The sequence below is a fragment of the Tyto alba genome, unplaced genomic scaffold (genome assembly GCF_018691265.1).
Source record: "Tyto alba isolate M040663 unplaced genomic scaffold, T.alba_DEE_v4.0 Super-Scaffold_41, whole genome shotgun sequence".
In the NCBI taxonomy this organism is placed as follows: domain Eukaryota; kingdom Metazoa; phylum Chordata; class Aves; order Strigiformes; family Tytonidae; genus Tyto; species Tyto alba.
This window is the reverse complement of record NW_024881317.1, coordinates 20,658,517-20,681,831: the sequence shown is the minus strand read 5'-3', so window position 1 is coordinate 20,681,831 and position 23,315 is coordinate 20,658,517. Positions and strand designations below refer to the sequence as shown.

The window sequence follows — 23,315 nt, the reverse complement described above, 5'->3', positions numbered from 1 at the left end:
TCTTAGATGCTGGATTAGTGTTCTGTTTTCTGTAGAATGTAAAGAGACTGCAACTTTTTTGAGTGTTCATTTGCCCTTTTTAAATTTTAACATATTCATATTTGTAAGCCTTTTAACTGTGCGAGTTCTGTATGACATTGCATTCAAAATCTTGTTTTTGCTGAATGTAAATCATGTCAGAAGAGAGACTTTGGTGATTGAAATGTTTCAGTTGTTATAATTCTGACATGGAACTGATCTGCAGTTTAAGCGTTTTAGGGAATAGGAAGTTTTTGTACATATGGTAGCTGAATCAAATTTTTTCCTGAATGCTGCTAAATTGAGTTCAATATATTAATTTGTACCTGTTGTTTCGGCTAATGTAACATTTAAAAAATTAATTATCAAGCAAATAATTTTAAATATGTTTTAAAATTAAAGGCCTTGTTCCCTGGTAGAGCCAGTGATGCAAACCAGCTGTACAACTGCTTGATTATGACAGGTTTACAGCTGCTTTACATAACCAGAATAATGTAAAACAGCTGGACTGTGCTAGGGAATTTTGCCGAAGAACTGTTAAAAACTCAACTGGACAATTCTGAAATTCAAGAATGATCTTCATGTTCTATAGTTCTAGGAAGGAACTATATTGAACTAATGCCTTTATTTGCTTGGCTTCATCTAGCTAAATAATCTTCAAACTTTTACTTAGATGTAATCTGTGCTAGAGAGTACTCTTGCCACAGTATTTTGTCTTATCTTGTTTACATTTTTGGTAATTGGAGCCTGTGATTTTCATTTTATGCAAGTTAGATACTAAGTTGGAGGAATAAAACTTCAAAAAAATACTTTTTTTTTTTTTTTAAATTACCCCTGAGCCAATCCCAAAAGATTAAATGCAAACATCTCAGGTAGGTCTAGGCTAACACAAATTTATCTATGGAAAGATAATTCTTAATCAGTTAAGAAATTGCCACCACCACAGCACTGAGACCTGAAATCATCCCTTCTGACTGTGAGAATTTAAACTGATTTTGGAAGCAGAGTTGGGTAAAGTCAATTCATATAAGCAGTGGAGTGAGACAGGTACATTTGAGAAGGCATTTCAGATCTTACGGGGACTGGCTCATGCTCTGTGAATGTTCATCTCTCTTCCTTTGGCTATCTAAATGTAGGTGAAATAAATCCAGTCCTAAGCTCTGTTTTTCCCCATCTTTCTTGGCAGAAAATACATAAATCTACTGATAGGTTCTTTGAACAGCTTGAGAAAAACTAAATTATTACATTCGTTTTTCATAAGAAGGATATTCCTTGTTTTAATTCTGTAATCTCTGATTGAACAATCATTCAAGATCAGACCTTCTTTTAATCTCTATAGAAAATTAGTATCATATTTGACATGTAGATTGTAATGATACTGATTTCCAGAGGCACCGAGCATTTAAAGATATCTTTGTTTAATGAATTCTGTAATTCTTGCCTTCCTTTGTAATTTTTTTAATTTTCTATGCGTTTTTTGGCATTATTCGCATTCTGAACTGTGGAATATATATTTGGAAATATATAGTTTTACAAACCTCTTAACTCATAAATTGTGCCTGTATCAGTAGGTTGCAGTGTGAGATATGTGCATTTTAGAAGAATCTATCTAATTAAAAATGTTATTGTTGATTAAAACATTTGCTCCTCCCACAGGAAAATCAAAGTGGCAAGCTGGTGGAAAAACGAAGAGGGTGACTCAAGGAGCACACAAGACTACAAAACAGGTATCTGCTCATTTTTTATTACGATATAAAATGTACAATATAAAAATGTTTTGTGTTATCACTGATATATTATTGGCTGAATCATATATATATATGGAAGAGTGTGCATACATTGTATTTTTAAAGCATACAAGCTTCAAAGTCAAGTATTCAGAAGTTAAAAAATGCCAGAATTTAGGTTATCTTCCTCAGCCTTTACTTTTGGCATTTCCTAACCTCTGGATGCATGACTTTTTGGCATTAAATTTATTTTAAGGAAGGTGCTGTTCAAGGAAATAATACAGGATATTCTTCCTGTAAGCATGCTGTTTATACATAGGCTACCTTTCTGCCTAATTTCTAATTTAAGGAAGTGCTTTATTTCTTGACCTCATGTGTTAATGACTGAAGTCAATATATCCTATTTTGGAAAAAAACAGTCCAGGTGAGTAAAATTTCTGAGAGTTATGACTGGAAAGCAAGTCCGAATGAGAAGTGTCAAGAAGAAACTGCTTATTTTTATTCATGTTTTTTTCTGTGTGACTGACAATCTTTATTGCATTAATAAAATAATACCTAAATCTTCCTCATGTTTAATATTTTTAACAGTTACTATTCTTTGATTAATGGATTTAGCCATTAGTATGATTTTAGCCATTTAGTATTTTGAGACAGTCTGTCAGATTTTGATAATATGGGAAATGGAAGATATTATTTTTGGGAGAGGAAAAAAAAAATGTTCTACTTCCACAGAGATATATTTGCACTTTGAAAGCATAGGTATGTTGTTTTCACAATTTAGTTCAGCAGCTATTAACCCTGTGTTCTCTCTTCATCTACTAATAAGTTACAAACACTGTATCCTGTTTTTCTTGTTCTATGAAGGTGGAATTTTATTGATGTAATTGGGGCTCCATGTGAGAGTTTACCCTCAGAACCTTTTGGATCCAAGAGCAGTGTGCTATATAGATTGGGTTCTGTCTATTTTGGTCACTTACGTGGATAGGATTATGTAAATACTGCATTTTCAGGAGAATACTTGATTGTTATTCAGTGGTTCTGTGTGAGGTTGATATACTAAAACTGTATTACAGAAACAGTACATTCCTGGTGGGTACAATTAAGATTTGAAATGGACTTCTGAGTGTTTGTGCATCTTGGCATCTCAGTTTGGCATTCAGCACCTTTATTTCTACTGCATTTCAGATACTGGATACTGCTGTAAATTGGTGGCTTTTTTGTTATTTGTGTTGAGCCTTCAATTTTAATTTTCCTTTACATATAAATGGGCCACTAATCTCAAGAAAATAAACTTACAAGAACTCTTTAGTATAATTTTATCAACCTCATCTTCCTCTCAGTAGGATGCTGGCAAATCTACATTCAATAAATTTTGGCATCCCGAGAATAAATATACACTTCATGCTTTCCAGAACTCCAAGTCAAGTTTCTGAAACTATTTTGGAAAAAAAAAAAAAAAACCTACAGTTTTAACATCACTTTCATCATCCACACTGAGTTACTTGAGATGTAAGAAGGAATATTCCCATATTTCTTATCTTCAGAGGCACAAAAGCTTTGCATTTTCTGCAGTTGAAGGCTTGAACTGCTACTACAAGTGAGATAATATGAACTAGCCCCTCTGAATCTTTGCCGTTCTTGGGAGGGTTTTGTTGTTCTGGTGAGGACAAGCTTCAGTGTAGGCCTGCTAGATCACATCTATATAGGCCATCATCACACTTTGGGTAAACAAGCGTATTTGAGTGTGAGGGGGAGGCCAAGACAAGCTAATTTTTGCTGTGTCTGTAAACACTGTGATTGATTTTTAAATTTTTTTTTCTTCTTTTGATGTAATGTGTGGTGGTCTGCAGAGTTGTTGAACACAGATTAAATTTTGGGTAAGTGTATTGTCAAAGGCTAAGGGCTCTGAGATCACTTAGAGGATTCAAGAGTACGTCCTTATATGCAGTTAAGAATGATCTGTAGAAATTTACAGAATTGGAGCTTTAGAACTCTGCTCAGAACTTAATTCTGTGTCCTCGTGTCTTGCCAGTGGAAAGAGGCTTGTGCCTCTGCTACTAACCAAAGTGAAAAATCTGCTAAGAGTTAGTTGGAAGCACTAGGCACAAGAATGTAAGTGGAGTTTATATGGCTTGGGTATAGCTCTTTCCTGGTAAAGATGGGGGATCATTGCCTTATTGTTCTTCAGATTACTGTTAGAAATATTGTGTCCTGTTGCCCCTGTGTTCCCTCAGAGTAACACAGAGATCAAGAGATGCTAATCTCTGGAAATTGAGTTTCACTATTGCATCACACTCAACCTGAGTGTGACAGTGAAAAATATGATCTGGTCTAGAGATATTGATATCAAGAGATATCAATATTGAGAGATACTTCTAATAAATAGTTTAATTAAAACTTAATTCTAGGAAGGATGAATAACAAAGCTATAGCTGTATATCAGCACAAAAGCAACAGTCTTGTAAAGTCTGTACCTAATCCTTGTGTTTCACAGTGAAAGGTTAGTTTGAGTCATTAGAAAACATACGTAAGATGCTTACAGATGAAGATTCTGCTGACCAATATACAGATTAACTCAGAAATCCCGCTTGTGTTAAACATTTGTACAGAACATAGCAGTCTGTATAAAACATTAGTAGTATCTTTATATTGAAAGTAGTCTTTCTTGCAACTCTTAAATTTGAGTGGTGGCTTTCATTTCAGTAAAGTTGATGCCAGTCAAACTAGTTGAAGTTTGAAAGCAGCTTGGTGAGTTTGATCATTTTTCATGGAATTTCTGCAGTGAAGTGCCAAACATGGGACATGATTTGGATTTTCTCTGAAAATTGACTTCTTTTTACTTGAGTGGCAGATACCAGACTGTGACAAATTCAAATGTACAGTGTTAGAACTGACTTGTATCCGGAACTTGAAATATTATTTCTGTTAGCTAACCACTAACTTAATGCTAACCTGCTTGTGTGGTTGTGTTTACAAGAGATTTGGTAGTTTAGGGGTTTGCATCCTTTCAAATGAGTTTTAATGGAATATGAATAACTGTTGCTTAGGTTTTACTCAGGCACTGGAAATCTGCTTACAGGGGTAATACTGCTACAGTTTACAGTCATTAACAGAGTTTAACATGCTAATTTCCTAATTAAAATATGGCTGACAGAAGAGAGATAATAAATGGTTGCCAAATATAGTAGATAGATAAAATTTATTGCTAAATATCAAAACATAATCTATGACACTGTCTTAAAGATACATTTGAAAATGTATCTTTCAAGTAGTGAGAATTACGCATGGTTCCCACTCCTTTATATCAACAGTATTAGCTGAATGAGTAGAAACCTAATCACTTTACTAAGGTCACATTTTATAAATACATGTAGGTATAAATACAGCAAAGGGTAGCACTGTTATTTTAATTTAGCTTTAAAAAGGGAAATAAAGACGACTCAGGGAGCTACAGGCCAGCCAGTCTCACCTCTGTGCCCAGCTGGATCAGGGAGCGGATCTTCCTGACAACTGTGCTAGGGCACATGGAAAAGGAGGAGGTGACTGGTGACAGCCAACATGGCTTCACTAAGGGCAAATCGTGCCTGAGGAATTTGGTGGCCTCCTGCAACAGGGTTACAGCACTGGTGGACAAGGGAAGAGCAACTGACGTCATCTACCTGGGCTTGTGCAAAGCATCTGGCGCTGTCCCACACAACATCCTTGTCTATAAATTGGAGACATGGATTTTGGGGATGGAGCACTCGGTGGGTGAGGAACTGACTGGATGGTCGCACTCAGCAATGGCTGTAGTCAGCAGCTTGATGTCCCGGTGGAGAGCAGTGACGAGTGGCATTCCTTGGGGGTCGGGGCTGGGCCTGGCCCTGCTCAACATCTTGTCGGTGACACGGACAGTGGGATCGATGCACCCACACAAGTTCACCGACAGCACCAAGCTGTGCGGGGGGGGGACACGCTGAGGGCAGGGATGGCATCCCGAGGGACCTGGGCAGGCTGGAGAGGGGGGCCCGGGCAAACCTCCTGGGGTTCAACAAGGCCAAGGGCAAGGTCCTGCCCGGGGGTCGGGGCAATCCCCAGCACAAACCCAGGCTGGGCCCTTGAGGAGTGGCTGGAGAGCAGCCCCAAGGAGAGGGACTGGGGGGGTTGGTGGGGGGAAAACTGCCCGTGAGCCAGCACCGTGAGCTTGCAGCCCAGAACCCACCCGTGCCCTGGGTTGCAGCCAGAGCAGGGGGGGCAGCAGGGCCAGGGAGGGGATTGTCCCCCTCTGCTCCGCTCTGGGGAGACCCCCCTGCAGTGCTGGGGCCAGCTCGGGGGCCCCCAACAGCAGAAGGACACGGAGCTGCTCGAGCGGGGCCAGAGGAGGCCATGAAGGTGCTGGGGGGGCTGGAGCAGCTCCCCTGGGAGGCCGGGCTGAGGGAGTTGGGGGTGTTCAGCCTGGAGAAGAGAAGGCTCCGGGGAGCCCTTCGAGCGGCCTCCCAGGGCTTAAAGGGGGGACAGGAAAGGTGGGGAGGGACTCTGGATCAGGGGAGTGGGGATGGGACGAGGGGTAACTGTTTTAAACTGACAGAGGGGAGATTTACATTAGATCTAAGGAAAAAAATTCTTTATTGTGAGGTGCTGGCATAGGGTGCCCAGAGCAGCTGTGGCTGCCCCCTCCCTGGAAGGGTTCAAGGCCAGTTTGGATGGGGCTTTGGGCAACCTGGTCTAGTGGATGGTATCCCTGCCTGTGGCACAGGGTTTGGGACTAGATGGTCTTTAATGTCTCTTCCAACCCATACCATTTGGTGATATGATTCTATGATATGATGTGATTCTGTAGTTGAGGATGTGTCATTATAGAATGTATTTAAAGGAGCTGTAAATTAGCCAGCATAAGCTTTGCTTTAAAGGTTTATATACAAGGCCTCAGCTAAGGAGCATCTTTTCTCCAAGCAGTTCTTTAGGAGGTGACTCTTATGTCGTAGAAGAAAAAAATATTAAGTACTCTGACATATGAAACCCATCTGAAATTCCTGTTCATTGGTTGTTTATGACATGAATCTTTTCTGAATATGTCTCTCATGCATACATTAGCTGGGGTTCATCTGGAGTACACTTAGAACATTTTGAGATATATGTAAGAGTAGCAGAGATGTTAGTATGGTTACAGTAAATCAGGTTCCCATTCTTCCCCCTATTACAGAAAAATTAGAATCTGAACACCAACACAGTTGAGAGAATAATCATTTTGACAGCACTGTTTCCACCTCCCTAATTGCAAAGGTGAATTTGCTGTGTTTAATGCTGTGTGGTACAGCTATTCAGATCAGTGGGTAGAATAAGCAGACTGGAACCCAGGAAAGCAGGCTACTGAAGAGACAGGATTCTGGAATTTACTAAACCGTTTTGCAGATTTTATCTTCATGTTAGGGCTCAGTTCTCTTGTAATGGGAAGCTGTGTTTATGGTGTAAATTTATCAAATAAGCCCCCTAAAATGTAAGGAAGAAAGGCATTTATATTCTTAATACAGTGATTGAAAAGTCATTTGGTTATTGCCTGCTTTCCCATGCTGTAATTTGAGCATGAGAAATACGAGTTAATTTACATGTATCCTACACATGCAGGGAACTTTTTGTAGGTTAGGCACAATTTACTGGATTTAGGTAAGGATCCACAAAAAACAAAGATCCTTTTAAGGAGAACGAGGAGGATTTTCTCTAGACTTTGTACAATCTTTGGGTCTCTATTCTACATATTTCATCTTAAAAATATTATTAGAACTCTTCCTTAAAAGTGCTTTAATTGATAAGCCTATCCAAAACTATGCTGCAATCCTGGTTACCTGATGCTGCCTGTGGTCTAAAATTACTTTTCTATAAGGGTTCTCTGTCTCCAAGTATAAATTTACCTGCCATTAAATTTCTCTTTAGGCACAAAGCCATAATGTTTCCCAGCTTTTTACACAGGGGACAAAAAGGCTAGAATCCCAGTCTATTGTTTTGCTATTTACAGTATTTCTAGTTAGCGATTACATATTCTAATTATAAACTCTCTGTACCAGCTTATGCAGTGCTGGTTTTGATTGGTTTTATTCAGTCACCAAAAGTAGAGCTTTTAGAATGGAATTTTGCGGTAATCACTACAAGTGCACTCCAGTAAGAATTGATTTTCTGGTGATCTGTGCCACAGTGGACCAGTGCATCAAAACTGCATTAAAGGTGCTATTAAAATGAATGGATTAATGAAAAAACAAAACAAAAAACCAGACTATTGTAGCATGTAGCTAATACCTCCATCACACAATGAAACACAGCTGGGCATCTCTTTGGGTTTACTGGAGGTGCTTATCTACCTGGCTACTATGGAATGCAGAACCTTATAGAAATCTGGCATGGTAGCAGGATTTTTTTTTTGTTTGTTTTTTGTTTTTGGTTTTTTTTTTTTTTTTTTTTTCTGTGGCAGAGAATTTCAGCTTTAATAAGGACAGTGTCATGGGGCCAAGTGCTGATTTGATATTTTCAGACAAATGGGTGTGATTCAGAATCCTCTGGAATATCCTGTGCAGATGAGTGACAGTCTATCTCTGTCAAGGAGACATATCCCCACATGAGTGGCTAAGCTGAGCACACAAGGTCAATATATACATAACACTGAGGTGGCGTAACTCCTTCCAAGTAGGTACGTAGCGATTCCTGTCTGTGCCAGCATTTGTGAAGACAGTTGGATCTTTTCCTTCTGCTTCCATCACATCTAGCATATTGGCAGTCCTTCGCATCTGTGCAGCAAAGCAGTACTAGATCAGTTAGTCTGCATGTTAACACTAAAAATCAAAACAGATCTGTTGTAGTTAAAGCTGTTAAATTACAGCTTAAAACAGCATGAAGACATTTGCAGACTTGGTGTAAGTAGGAACAACTTGATTCATTGGCACAGCACTTACATTGGGTTGAATTGAGCTTGCAATGTTAACAATATGGTGAGTGGAAATCTTAGTACAAGTAGCCTTCCAAAGTGTGAAAGCTTCCTTTTGTAGCTAATGCAGTGCTTGCTGGCATCTCCTCTGCAGTGTAGCCATAACCTATCGATCAAAGTGCTAGCCACATCAGCATTTCTCTGACGTTAATGCTTTTATATTAGAATGAGGGTTTAAAACCGATAAAGTCTTATGTAATGTCTTGGTAATAGAATTTAACTGTGGTGGAATATTGCTGGTATGATTATTAGTAAAATATTATTTTCATCTCTGGATGCACCTACTTGTCTGTAATACAGGGTATGTAATTAGAAAATACAACTTTTCAATGTGCTAAGAGGCAGAATATCTTGTACTGTTGTGCAATGTGAGTGTTATAAATGTCAAAGAAACAGAATCTAATTCTACATAGCTGCTGCCTAATATATAAAATAAGAAAGTGTGTTTTAAAAAGCTCGAGTTGGTGGGATGGTATAGTCTTCTTCAGCAAAAAATTTCTTGTTTACAAATGTTTGAATAAGTTGAAAAAATGTGTGTTTCACAGAAACCCAACCCCTTACCGTACTTATGTTTGTTGTTTTCCTTTGCTGTTTTATCTTGTTTTTTCAGAGCACTAGCATAGACTGTAAATTAACATCAGCAGCAGCTGGAGATAAAAACTTTGACAAAAGCCCAACAAAAACAAGGCAGCCTCGAAAAGTTGATCTGCGGGCTCGATACTGGGCATTTCTTTTTGACAATCTCCGACGGGCAGTTGATGAAATCTATGTTACATGTGAATCGGATCAGAGTGTAGTAGAATGCAAGGTAAGTTTTCAGCTGTTCTTTGCCTGTTGTCACATGGCTCTTACCAGGCTCTTTTTATACTTTACAAAAAAGCCAAATAAGGAATTAGAGCTTCAGAAACATTACTTTTTGATTTGTATTTAGTGAAGGTTTGTAAATAGGAAAACTGATGGGATATCTATTCAGATTTAAGAAGATGCTTTCATCTTAGGCAGTGACTAATTTTTGAAGCATATAAAACCTGTCGTGATGTACATAATGTTATTAGATCTCAGTTTTTTGATTAAATCAGTTTTTGCTTATTGAGTTCTGATTTTGTTAAATTTCTGACTGAAGACGGATTTTTTTTTTTTTTTTCCCCTTGTAATGTTCTTTACTGTAGGTGGCACTGTTGTGATTCAGCCCTTTTCACATTTGTTTGATTCCTGTTAAATGGCTTAATTATACATTGCTCCCTTTTTGCAGTGATGGTTATCACTCTTCTAATTCTCTCTGTGGTGTTAAGAAAGTGATTGGTGGTCAAGCGTAACACATGTCTGGTTGGGATGTCACTGTAAGGTGTGCTTCCTAATTTCGAATAACCTGGGTTTGTAATAGTATGTTCATCTGTTTTATATTTTGTGATGATTTTCTAGTAGATCTGTAGAAAGACCACTGTCATTTAATAAAAATCACTCATTCTTTAGAAACTGAATGTATGACAAGCATTAAGAGAAGCCAGAAGAATACGTTATAAAAGTAATGCTGAAGATACGACTTTCGTTTCCATGTGAAACATGACTGGAAACTCAACACATTCTGGAAATGATTATCTAATCACAGTAAAAAATTACATATATCAATTTAAGTAAACTTTTTTCTTATCATATGCATCTAGTTCTTTGCTGTAATCAGACACGGCCAAATTGACTTTGAGATTAGCGTACAAATACATTTCATTGAAAGCAGGTTTGAAAACTAAACAGTAGCTAGAGGCTTCCAAATTGCTGGTTGGTCTAACACGATTTAACATTTTGTTACTGAACTGTCTTCCTGCTCAGGAAACTTCTCTGGAGAATTTTTTGGTTTAAGAAAACCAGTCAGCCTTGCATTGTAATTAGATTACCGTTTTAAACTTTTGTGACTGGAAGAACAGAAGCGTATTTGTATCATTATCACATATTTTTAGGGTTAGATATCATTCAGCATTTTAATTGTGCTACTCGATCTGTTCTCGGATGGAGATATTACATAGCCTAAATGAAGAGTCTTCATTTCAGTAGATGCTTGACAATGATGTATGTATCTCTGCGTATCAGGTTACTTGTTTGCAAAACAGAGATGGAAAAAGCAAAAATGAGTAAACAGGGGAGTCCAGTGTCATGTGTTGTAAAACTTATTGCTTTTACCTTTTAAATGATCGTAATCTCAGCACAAAAAGGTGCCTTACCTGAGTAGCTGGAATATGCATTTGTGCCATGGTCTTTTGTTTGTGAGATTTTCTTTTAAAGTTTACTGTTAAATGATGATGATTACTCTTTTGATAAATTACTAAAATTTCTGTTAAACTATGAAGTATAAAACTGTTGAATATTGCAAATTATTTTTGCTAATAATGTTTCACTTCTGTCAATTCTATTGATGGTAATTTTTTGTTTTGGGGTGATTACTGTTGGCAGATACAGTCCAGTTTCTAACAGAGGTGGAGTTGTCAATGTGTCCTAGCCAATCACTTCCAGCAGGGTATCTTCACTGCTCTCTTTTGAAGTGAGTGCTTTACATAGCTCTTAATACACAAGCATATAACATTTTTGGTACTACATGCATAGGCTTCAGCTAGGGAGTGATCAATCTCATCATTAGTGTGGAGGTATGTTTTAATTTTGGATGGAATATTAGTGATAACAAACAGTGGATCCTTGTGGAAACTGCATGACTTCTTCACCTCTGATCCTGAAAAGCCAGTGCTTGGTGTCCTCCATCAACTGAAAATACCTTGTACAAGTGCAGCTTTCTTATTTTTCATGTAGTAAACGTTTACTGTAGTATCTCAAACTTTTGGGAGTTGATAAAATCTTGATCTAGTCTCAGAGTTCACTTGGCAAATGGTAATTATTGAGAACAACTCATGTGACATTGTTTGAAGAATTCATGTAGCTTAGTAGAAGGCCTGTGTCCTGCCTTAAAATAGCTTAACTCAGTTGTTAGTTTGATGATTACAGTTTGTCCATGTGTGACTCAGTTCAGGTAAATAATCATCATTTACTTACCTAAAACAGTTACTTGTTTTATTGCCTTGGCTTTGGTAGTCCTACATATTTTACTATCACGTTACTCCTGAGCGCCAAGTTTCATACTTTGTATTGACTGTTCTGATTGTGCTTTGTCATATCTTGCAACATCTCTGGTGGTGCTTTTTCTTGCGACTTGAAAATGTTAAAGCAGTGAACAGAATCTAGATGCCCTGTGTTGTGTCAGCATGGGTGGACAATGTTGCAGAAAAGGTGGCTGTGGCAAGGTCTGCGTGTTACTCCAGGGGCAGCTCCAACTGCTTGAATGTGCAGGATTGGGAGGATGCAAAGTGATTTTATGCCTCTGAATGAGGCATATGGGACTAATGGCATAACATGAGGCATCATGTGAACTTTGCGTGGTCTAATGAGGTGTCTCCCTAACTCTGCTATCATCAATAGGATACCAGTAATGGAGATGTGGTATGGTAAAATATGTTAAGCTTCATTGGCAGGAAAAGAATCTGTAATGTGTCTAATCCTTTTAGGCTTTTGGACTGAGGAGGCCAGGGAGGCCAGGTGTAATGCAATTATACCACGTGTCTTGTCTGTCCTTGTATAGCCATGATTTTCTGTCATCCCTGCCATAACTTTTAATATCAGTAGACCAATATAAATTAATTTAGTCATTATAGATTTCGTGAGAGTAGGTGCCTAGATTGGAAGAAGACATCATGTTAAGGATCACATTGCAGAAAAAACTGCCACTCAATCTTTGTTAGGCACCAGGGAATTCAGGGAGAGAACAAGAGAACATGAATGTACCAATGGAGGGAAGAGGGATTGTGTGTGTGGTTTTTTTTTTTTGCTGGGGGGTTTTTTGCTTATTAAATGAGAATGAAGTGCATGTCATTATGTCATTTCTGGAACCAGAGAGACCAGTAAGAAGATCATGGGAAAACAGGCTTCACTAGATCCAGTTTGCAGAACCACTTTGGCTTTTTTTGCTTGGTAGTTTGTTGTGGGGGGTTTGTTTGTTTGTTGTTGGCTTTTTAAAATTTTTTTTCCCTCTTTGGACAGGAGGAGTTCAGCTAATTCTTATGCTTTTTCCATTATTATGTATGACAGCACTGGTGTTCTGAATATTTTAATTTTAAGATGAAAATTACATTTATAATAAACTTTTACTAAAGCTCAAGCTAAAAATGAGAATGGATTAGCTTCACTTATGTTCTTTTTGCAAACTTTTTATACTACATAGAAAAGTATCTAGTCGTTAAAATGTTATTGGAGATACCAACAGACCCATCAGCTCAGTTGAAAATGGATTAATGTATTTCTGCTATATCTAAATAATTGAGAGGATTTTGATAAATGAGAATTCCGTATTGCCATGTTTATTTTTCAAACTCAATTGACAGAATGTCTTGTTAGCTTTTTTCATGAAGTACCATTTTGATTTTTGCTAATGGACATATGTGGGAAACAATATTAAATAAGGAACCAAAATGGTTCAACTATTAACTTTTCCTTCGTTTTTTTGTTTTAAATGGGATTCTGAAAAATCCCTTTTATTGAGATAAATCCATGTTATCAAAAACTTTCTTAATTTCAACTTTTGAAGCGATATCTCCTCAAACTTATGTCTTGGTCAAATGGGCATTTGCTGTTCTGTGTAAATATTTTAGTTGTATAAAGATTGTCTAAAAAGAAGACCTGTGTAAAAATGAAATGTGACAACTTTGGGCATTGAAAAGCTTCAAATTAACCTGGTGTAAAAGTGGGGGTTTTAATTTGTTTTGTGCCTTTTGTTCTCTTGTATTCTTACAAGTTGGTATAGTTTTATTGATTACGTTGTCACTGAAGATAACGTTTGATGCTCCCAAATCGGAAAGGGCTCTAGTGGCTGGTTGTGGTTGAAACTGCAGACGAAAGGGTTGTGGTAGGGATACAAACAGTGGAAATGTGTAAGAGGATCGGTGGTTGTGTATATTTTCTCTCAGCTTTGGGCACTGCTGAAGTTGGTATTTAGTTATTGATTTGGAATTGAGAACTCTCAAATCATGTATAGATACACATATATATGGCTTTGGTGCTTTGTATATAAAGATTTAATGAAGATGGTTGAATTATTTCTAAAATAAAGAGTTCTCAATTGTAAGCATCATCTTGCTGTATATAGGTCAGTTTATGCAATAGTGATAGGTATATTCTAATAAGTTTTACTATAACCTTCAGCATTTCAAAATGCAAATTCTATGGATATTCTATACATCAGCAAGGTTTCTGTGTGTCTAATGGTTATATGAATATTTTGTTACCTACTATTTTCTAGGTTTGGGTGGCAAGCTTAGGCAGAAAAGAAATAGTAATGCCTTTAAATCTCTTTCTGTATGCTAAGAGGAATTAAGCCCAAAATTATTTGTAGATGGTGGAAGGCAGACTCTCTAGTCAGTTTTGGTCAATTCAGTGGAGATGTATCTTCTGTTGCTATTTCTCAGGTGTCTTAGCAACTGAGTTTGTATATATATTAAAAAAAAAAAAACACCACACCACACACTTATATAGAACTCTTATTGATAGAGTTTGATCACCAAGATCCAGCAGCTGAGGGTACAGTAAGTCTAGAAGAATCTCAAACTACTTCAGGTTTAATTGTTGGAGTTTTTCCCTCATAGGATGAATTAATGGCTTCAGCTGTTTTTTTCTTCCTTTCAAAAAAGCTGAATTTTATTATGTCAAAATTTAGCTCTATATTCTTTTTAAGTAGCTGCTTAGCATTACTTAATGCTTGTACAAACCTTTGTCTTTCCACCTAGCATTATTTCTTGGTACATTTCTATAGGGTTTTGGCAAGGGTAGTTTGTGCTTCTAAGGCTTACAGATAAATTCTTAAATCAGTCTACCTTGAATATAGTTCAGTAAAAACAGTTTAATTCTACCTGAGGCCTTATTCCCTCTTACAAAATGGAAAATTCAGCAATGAAATTCTGTTCTGATTCTTGTAAGTGCAAGATACTCTGAAGAGGTGGGTAAAGCCTTTCCCTTAAAAGATTTGACATGTTGCATGATGTTATTATGCGAAAGAAACAACTTCAGTTAAGGCATTTCAATCAGGGTGATGCCTGTGAGAGAGCTGGAGTTGATTGAAGGCTTCCCAGAAGGGGGAGAGGAACTTAATTCATCAGCATCTCTTGTGAGGGCTGCTTTTGGTCCCGAGTACGCTAATTCCAATGATTTCAACCTTTGCATGCAGACTGAGATCCATGGTCATTCAGGTTGATTACTGGCTTTTAAGACAGCCAAGAAAATAAAACTTTCTAAATGTGTTAGACCTGAACATAGGAAAAACAAAGTTTTCCTAACTTCAGTCAAAAGGAATTCTGCAATAATGCAGGATAATGATCAAGTTGATCCAAACAGGATCTTGATCCTATTTCCAATGATAAGAGCCAACTCTGTCCATTTTACTTTTTTGGAGGATAAGTTTTGATTTTATTTTTTCTTCCCATACTTTTCAGTTTTACAAATGTGAAAAGTACCTGGTTCCAGGGAGGAAAAAAAACAGAATCAGGTTTTGATACTTAAGGCTTTTTGAGAGAGATAATTTGTTATATGTGAACTTCACTTCTTTCCCTGTAATACTACAAACCCCAAGAAAGGTATCCCAAGAAGGATTATGAAGTAATTTATTTCTTCAACTCAGGACTCTAAGTATTCTGTTTAGGTACATTATTCTTGTTCCAGTGTCCTGGATTCCTCTGGGTCTCTGGGTGAAAAAAATCTTGGCTTTCCAAAGGAATTAAAAATACCCCACCTAAAACAACCCAAACTTCAAAATCTGTGTGTTTTAATTAAAGTTTATTCAGCATCTTTTGCTTTTTACACCTAAATTCTTCTAATTGCTAATTATGTCCCACTAGAGTCGTCTATTAAGTGTATTTCTATCAATTTTGTAACCCATTTTGACCATTAACTTAATACCTTGTTGTCTGATGTCTTTATCCTTTGAACCTCTAGAACATTTCCAGTTAGAAAGAGAATGTCGGCATGGAATGAAATATATTCTGTATGATTGAATCTATTTTCTTTTTATTCAGTAAAACCAAGGTGATCAGGAGTTTCCCTGAAAGCCTAAGCAAATATTAGGAACATTTATAATTATTTTTCTGTCTTTCTCACAAGACAGTCTTTCAGATGAATAGGGTTTTATGGCCTATTATTGAAATTGTTTGAGGAGGTCTAATTCTGCGGTTGGAGTATGTCCGAAGTGTGCTAGGCTGCCAGTTACCTCTCAGTTATGAAAAAACACATCTATTTCTGATTTTGGAGATATTTAGGAAGAGTATGTTTATGTCTCTTTGTAAATAAATACCTTGTGGCCATACTATAGCAGTCAGTGCCAAATGAAAATTTCTTTTGTGAGCATTCCTCCTGCCTCTTTTTGGACCTTTACATTTTCACTGTTGTCATCTTCTGAGTCAACAATGGGACAGGAAAATGGGGTAATGATTGGGCATTCAGTCTCAGAGGTGGAAATGGATGAGATCTTTCAGAATGGTAATCTATTCCAAAAAGCCAGATAGATACTGGAAAGCTGGCATTTCTTCTAGCTAGCAGTCTGGATAATCTATTACTGCTTTGCCATCCTTTGCATATATATATATATATATATATATATATATATATATGTTTGTTGGTTTGGTTTTTTGTTTTTTTTTTTTGGTGTAAATAAATTGTGTGATTAAATCCCTGCACATGTCCGCTGATGGCTACATTCATTCTTTCAGAGAAAATTTACTTTGGTAACAGTTACACTGCTTGGGAGCACGTCTTTGGCAGATAGTGGATTACGTCTGTCATGTTTTAGGTGGATCAGGACCAGACTGAGGCCAGATGTGTTCAGACCTAGGAGGCCATGTGTTCCTGCAGCTTCTAGAGTTTGCTGCTTAGTAGCTTCTTCAAGGCTAGTGTGAGAGCATTTAAAAAGGCACACCATTTGGAAGAATTGTAGTTACTGGAAAATTACTCCATTTTTCTCCTCTCTGCATCTGTTTTAAGTCTTTTTATGTTTTGTTTTGTTTTTTTCCCTAAATATTATCTACCATGTACCCAGGTTGGTATAATGAGAGTCCTTTGGCTAGAGGAGCTGCTTCCTTTCATCCTCTCCCAAAGCTGTAAGAACCACTTTGGCAATCTTTGTTTAACCTCACCCCAGAGCTGGTTTTAAGTGTTTGTAATTCAACTGCATGAAAAAGGCTACAAGGAATTTCTTTGAAGCAATTTTTATGTCAAATTACTGAAACACCTGATTAACCTTAAACACATAGACCTAAAGAAAGAAACGAGGAACTTCAGTTGCCTGCTAATAATATACTCCACTACAAGAAAATGGAGTTTATTTTGATAAATACATAATTAAAATATTTGGTATAGATAATGAAACAGTACAAAGTATGCATAGTTTGTAAAATAAAACACACATTTCTAGCCTTGAGAATAAGCTAAAGTACAGATGTGGTGACTGAATTAATTTCTCTGACATGCATTCTACTGTTTTTAAACTTTTATAATTGATTAAAACAGCTGGTTGAAAGTTTCAGTTTAAAAACTGACAAGATAAAAAATTCAGTTTTAAATTATAGTAAACTTAAAATCCTACAATCTTTCATGCTTTCCTGTTCTCCTTCTTCTTTGAGACTGAGAGAGTAAATGAAGACAATGTTTTATAAGTCGTTGTGGGATTTCCAAACAAAGTGAACTTCTGTTTTTAAGCATTGTAATAGGCCTATCTAGGACCCAAGTCAAGATTGTCCTGATTCGGGAATATAGGATTATTCTGATGTAGCTACTCCATACAATAGAGATCCTTGTTGATTGCAAAGTAATTGATATGATCACCCAATTGAAGAGACTAGAAGTACAACTTCAGGATAAATACAAGAAACCAAGGTAATGACGGAGAGCTGGAGAAAAGAAAGAAAAGCACTAAAAGAGCTTTTTGACATACGGGACTATTGATCAGAGAATTGAACAGAGCGGAGAAAGAAACAGGAGCCGTATTGTGAGTGGCTTTAGTTTTATGTCACGGATTTTCCTTTAAGTGTTGTTTTTTAACAGGATTGCTTGCTTTTTTAGTTTGAACTGGCTCTTTAAAAATCGTATGGGATGGATATGACCTTGAAAAATAATGGGATTTAAAATTGTTTTGACTCTAGTGCAGCCGTAGTCTACCCCATAAAGGTTCCTTTTTGTCAGCACCTTCTCAAGTGGTACAAGTTTCCACTGCTTCAGCACCACAGGGTATATCTGCTACACTCGGTACCGTAGGTGAGCTAGAGAGCTGTATTGATGTCCAAGACCCCAGAGCCCTGCACGCCAGTATTGTGTGTCAGTAGGACAAAGGGATGGCGCCAACCGTCCTGCTGTATGCGCCAGTAACTAGAATTAATTACAAACCAATCGAATCCGTTGCAGCCAATTGGTAAACTAATTGGTAATTTTAGCTGTACATCTATATGTAGTTATCTGGATGCCTGTAACGGCGCTTTCAGAGCCACTTTTGTTCTGCTTCATCCTGCTTGACAAAATGGCCCTCATAGCTTTAGGGAGAAAGATGTGCATCAGTGAATATGGGGCCGCTCCAGCTGCTTGTCTTGTTTGTATTCCCTTGTTCGTAAAACATGACTCGGGTTACAGCTGCATGGTTCTGCTCTGATCATTTCTGATAACGTGTAGCTAAACATTCCTTAAAATAGGTTAAGCCATTTATTGTATTTTCTTCCTGTCCCAACTAACTTCAGAACTATATATTCAGATTTAGTCTTTTTTTCTTTTGGGGGGGGGGCAGGGAGGAATATCTCAATGGCAGACTTGAAAAGTAAATGATTCAGAATTAAATTTTGCTTTCTATGCTCTTATTGTTAGTAACAGTCAGGACAACTTAGTATGGGTTAGCCTAAATGGACATGAATTGAATTAGAAAGCTGAAATTTTATTAGTGAACCTGAAAAAAGAACTGGCTAAAATACTTGACTTGTTCATTTCTTGTACCAGACTTTACTTAAGAATCATTTTGGTGCTGTAAACCAACAGCCTTGTAAGAAAGATTTTTGTTAGCTTTTTTGTGGAGTATTTCAAAACAAAGAGCAACTTTTACATCAGCAGTGGTATTCTGTTTGATTTCCCTTGTGTTTGACTTTCTTGTGACTTTTCTCTTACAACAACCAGCATATGCTCTGTATCTGTCATATCTACTAGTTAAAAGGATACTTATGTGAAAGCCGAAGCTGGATTCGAGCTTGCATTTGTGTTAAACAAAATGAATAACCATCCATAAAATTTTATATGAAAATTCATTTTGTATACATTAGAGATCCTTTCTTTAGTAAAAGGACAATAAAAAGTAAAGATGGATGGTAAGTGATGTTACAAAAACGTGCATTTTTGGTTTACCTGTACTGCAGTAGAATGTGTTTACTGTTTTCAGTGTTAAAAGCTTTACTGTTAAAATTTGTAGTTATATACTTAAGAATCAATCCATTTTCATTTGTAATTGTTCCCAAAGTATTTCTAAGTAATAATTATTTGCTTTGAGCAGAAAATTTCTCTTAATACCAGCACGAATGACTCTGATATAGTAAATAATTTGCAAAACAGCAACAGTTTGTCATTAATGTTTTTCCTTATACCATAAAATTATGTCTATATTTTAAACTCTGTGTGTGAAGTTGACGTAAGTTTTCATACAAATCAAGATTCATTTATGGATTTTTATTATTTTCAACATGTTGTCATCACAGACTGCAGTATACATTTTTCTTGTCTTTGAAAGAGTAGTTGTGAAAGCTTCTATTTCTGATTGGCATGATCTCGAATCTCCTTTAGAAATGCATTAATATGCTTTGTTGGGTGATAATCGACTCTGCTGAGAAGGTGTCTTATGCCCGTTGGCTGTGATGGTCTGTGTGTTTTTTGTCACAATCAATAAATGATTTTTGATTTTATATGTGGAATATAAGTGATTTCCAAGCTTTCTGCATAGGAAAGAATTGCTCCTTTCTCTACCAGAGACAGTAAATAACTATAGATTGCTCAGGGAACAAAGCTAAGAGTTTAATACGGTCTTTTGCTCTGCTTTGCTGTGAAAAAAATGGCAGTATTGTCTGAGTAAAGACTGGGGGATCCCAGTTTACCTTTTAATTTTTTATTGTTTCTGTATGTAATCTGACCTTCCTATAGTTACTACACTGGTATGTTTGACCAAACTGGAAACAGTAGAGTCGATAATTCCTGAAAGTTAAGGACATTTTTGTCAGAAACAAGTCTTCTTGTTCCCCACTAATAGCATTTTATCTATTAATTTCTTCTTGATATAGTGTGAGGTCAAGTTAATTTTATATGTCTTCTCATAACAGTTAATTTTATTTGTTAGAGACTGACACATAGTGTACAAGATTCTAACTTCTTAATCAAGATTTTGCAATAGTTTGAATAAAACTTCAGCACACCCAGATAATTTCTGACAGGATATGTTTAACTGTACCCAGGAATTATGGGATGGACTAGATTGTTCTTTAGATCCCTCCCAGTTGTGTTATTTTATGGTAATGTATAAATCTTTCAAGCCATAAAATATGTTCATGACTACAGTTTTCAGTGATTAATTCACCTAAAAATGCATAAATTCCTCAGTAACTCAGTTCTGTTCAAAAGTAATTTTTAATATGGTAAAAAATTAGTTGGCTTGTAGTGGTCAAGAAGTATAATCTGGGTATTGGAATTGTAAATTCTGGACATGTAATTACTCCATAGACAGGCATGTGCAATTAGTGACTTTTTTTCACTTGTTAAGGTGTGCTAATCAGAGAAGAGAATGTAAACTTGGTATCCTGCAGTTTATCGTATTTATTTCTCAGTAAGTTTATGTCAAACATGATTTTATAAACCAAGTGTAATGCTGCAGTCTTTCCCTTTTTGCCTCTCAGAATATCACCATGAGAGTATTTTTGATGACAAACTGCTTTATTCTTACAATAGTGTTGTTAATCTCATGTGATGGTAGAATGTCTGTCATGAGTTTGGATGTGTACAAGCAGACATCATTTGAAAGTTCTGCACACTTGAAATTCCATAGGAACAGGATACGGTTTGCTGAACTTCAGAGGCATAAGGACTCTTTTTTTCTAATGCGACGATCCCAGGACTCTCCAGAAGGAATTCCCTCTGTCTGATGCAGTTGCCTCTGTGTAGCTTGGCGTATTTTTACTTCACAAATGGATTAATCGTGACATTTTTAGTCTCCCACAGGTGTATCAGGTTTTACAGACAGTTTTGCTTATTTGATGAAGTATGTCCAGCATATTTTAAAAGATAACAACTCTGATAAATCCTGAAACAATGATACTTACATATGTTAGAAATAATTTTCTTGCCAAATTTTGCTATTTTGTCCTTAGAAATTGGTGCTCACAGAGATCTTACAAAATGTCCATGTTTTTTGATAGGACAATTGTTTTAATGTTAGTTCACATTAAAGTCTTAATTGCCTGGGCTTTTTTGTTTTCAGGGGTTTTCTTGTTTGTTTTCTTTTGTTTGTTTGTTTTGTTATGAGAGTGTTACAGACTAGTAAACTTCCTACTTTCTTTTCAGTTCCTGTATTGGGTCTGGAGGATTGTTTTATAAATACAAAGGTTAATGTAATGGTTGCTTTTCAGGAAGTCCTGATGATGCTTGATAACTATGTAAGGGACTTCAAAGCATTGATTGACTGGATACAGCTACAGGAGAAGTTAGAAAAAGCTGATGCTCAAAGCAGGTAATTAGATTTATGTTGTTGTTTTTTTTTTTTTTTTTTTTTTTTTAATCTACATCCAATTACTGTCTCACAGAAAACTTCATTTTGTAGCCCAGATTCAGCAAATAGAACCAATTTTAATATTTGCTTTGGGGGATCAGGAAGGAAATTTTTCCTTTGGACAGAATAGGTGTGAGGACATAGAGGGGATTTTATCCTCCCTGGTAGTGTTATCAGTGAACAGCTGTGCTGGAAATGGCAAAAGGTTTGGAGGTATAGTATCAGAAAGATAAAAGTGATTACATCATAACAATTTGTGCCTTGGTACATAAGTTTTAACTTTGAAGGGTAAATGAGAAGTATGGTTTTACTGGTATAATTTGTGCTTGTAGAAGATGGGAGATCTGTACTAAGTGTTGAGTGATACACTCTGGTTCTTCCATTTTCCTTTATTAGGTAGTGAGTTCAATCACTTATCTGCCTAGGGAGAGACAAAAAAGAAGACCAAATGTGACAGTGGTTTTATTCATTGATTATAGATTGTTAATCCTGCTAGTAGTACTGGAACCAGTTAAAAATAATCCATGTAAGTGCTTTTCTGAATCTGTCTTCGCCAGCACTGGGGTCTTCAAGTTTGATTTTTTTTTTTTTTTTTTTTTTAATTGCCAGTTGTAATTTTCATGTAATCAGATAGCTTCAGGAGCAAGACTTAAAATAAAAAAAGAAAATAATACCAGCTTCAATGAGATGCATAATGAAACTGCTACCCAGGTTTCCGCCTCAAGCTATGTCTGTTTGGATGAGAACATTTTGTGTTAGTGGCAGTTAACTTAAGTCAACCTGTTCAGTTATCTTTACAAGTACACATTTATCAGTAAATGTTATTGCTGACAGTTAGGTATGCTAGTAGTATAGTAGAAGGGGTGGATGATGATATATTGGGTTAATTCTAAATTTTTTTACGTACTGGAGATACTTGATGCCTATGTTAACCAAAGCAGCATTTAAACTGTATTAAATGCTGTGTTACCCAGGATAGGAGAATGTAAGGTACCTTAAATGGTTGTGGCCTTTTATGTGCTACTGTCAGTAGAACTAGAGGATATTTCCAGTCTTATCCCTGATCCTTTCCTTTTAACTGCTTGGTTTCATGTTCGATCTTACACTGACATTTAAAATAAGCATTGTAGTCTTGGGAGTATGAATTATTTTTGATACGGGTCTGGCTAATATGGTTTGGAGTTGGTGTAGAAATATATGCTAAGCTGTATGATTAAATTCATCAGTATTCATTAATACTTTATAGCATTTGTCAGTGTTGGTTTTCCTTTAAGGTGATAGAGGAACAGTTACTGTGAGTTTTATTTTTAAACTTTTATTTCCTGAATTTGCAGACCTACTTCATTAGCCTGGGAGGTAAAGAAAATGTCTCCAGGACGCCATGTGATTCCAAGCCCATCAACAGATAGAATTAGTGTGACATCAAATGCTCGAAGAAGTTTAAATTTTGGGTATGAAACCAGATCATAAGTTTATTAAAGCTGTATTAAAGCTAAAATAAGGATTCATTTGAAGCAGGGTTCATGAATATGCTATTTCTATATACTAATCAATATATTGTTTTGCTGTTTATTGTGTCATATACGCAGTTATTTGCATTAATGAAAGAAAAGCACATGGACTGTAAAAGAAAATCCTATTAAGGACTTAATTTTTTACTTAATTATATATTTAATTACTGGTCATTCCAAAGACCTGAAGATAAAATACAATTCATGTATTTCACATTATCTGTTTAATATTCTCTTCCCACTAAAAAACAAAG

General features: G+C 36.4%; 1 protein-coding gene across 2 annotated transcripts in view; it reads left to right on the top strand.

The window, feature by feature from the left end:
- SCAPER (S-phase cyclin A associated protein in the ER) overlaps window positions 1-23,315 on the top strand; it is a 168,275-nt gene that overhangs the window by 11,457 nt on the left and 133,503 nt on the right. For both annotated transcript variants that reach the window (XM_042803896.1, XM_032990469.2), the window contains exons 4-7: window positions 1,675-1,745; window positions 9,308-9,505; window positions 21,411-21,511; window positions 22,885-23,001. In XM_042803896.1, coding sequence (XP_042659830.1) covers window positions 1,675-1,745; window positions 9,308-9,505; window positions 21,411-21,511; window positions 22,885-23,001 — 487 coding nt within the window. The remainder of the gene's footprint in view (window positions 1-1,674; window positions 1,746-9,307; window positions 9,506-21,410; window positions 21,512-22,884; window positions 23,002-23,315) is intronic.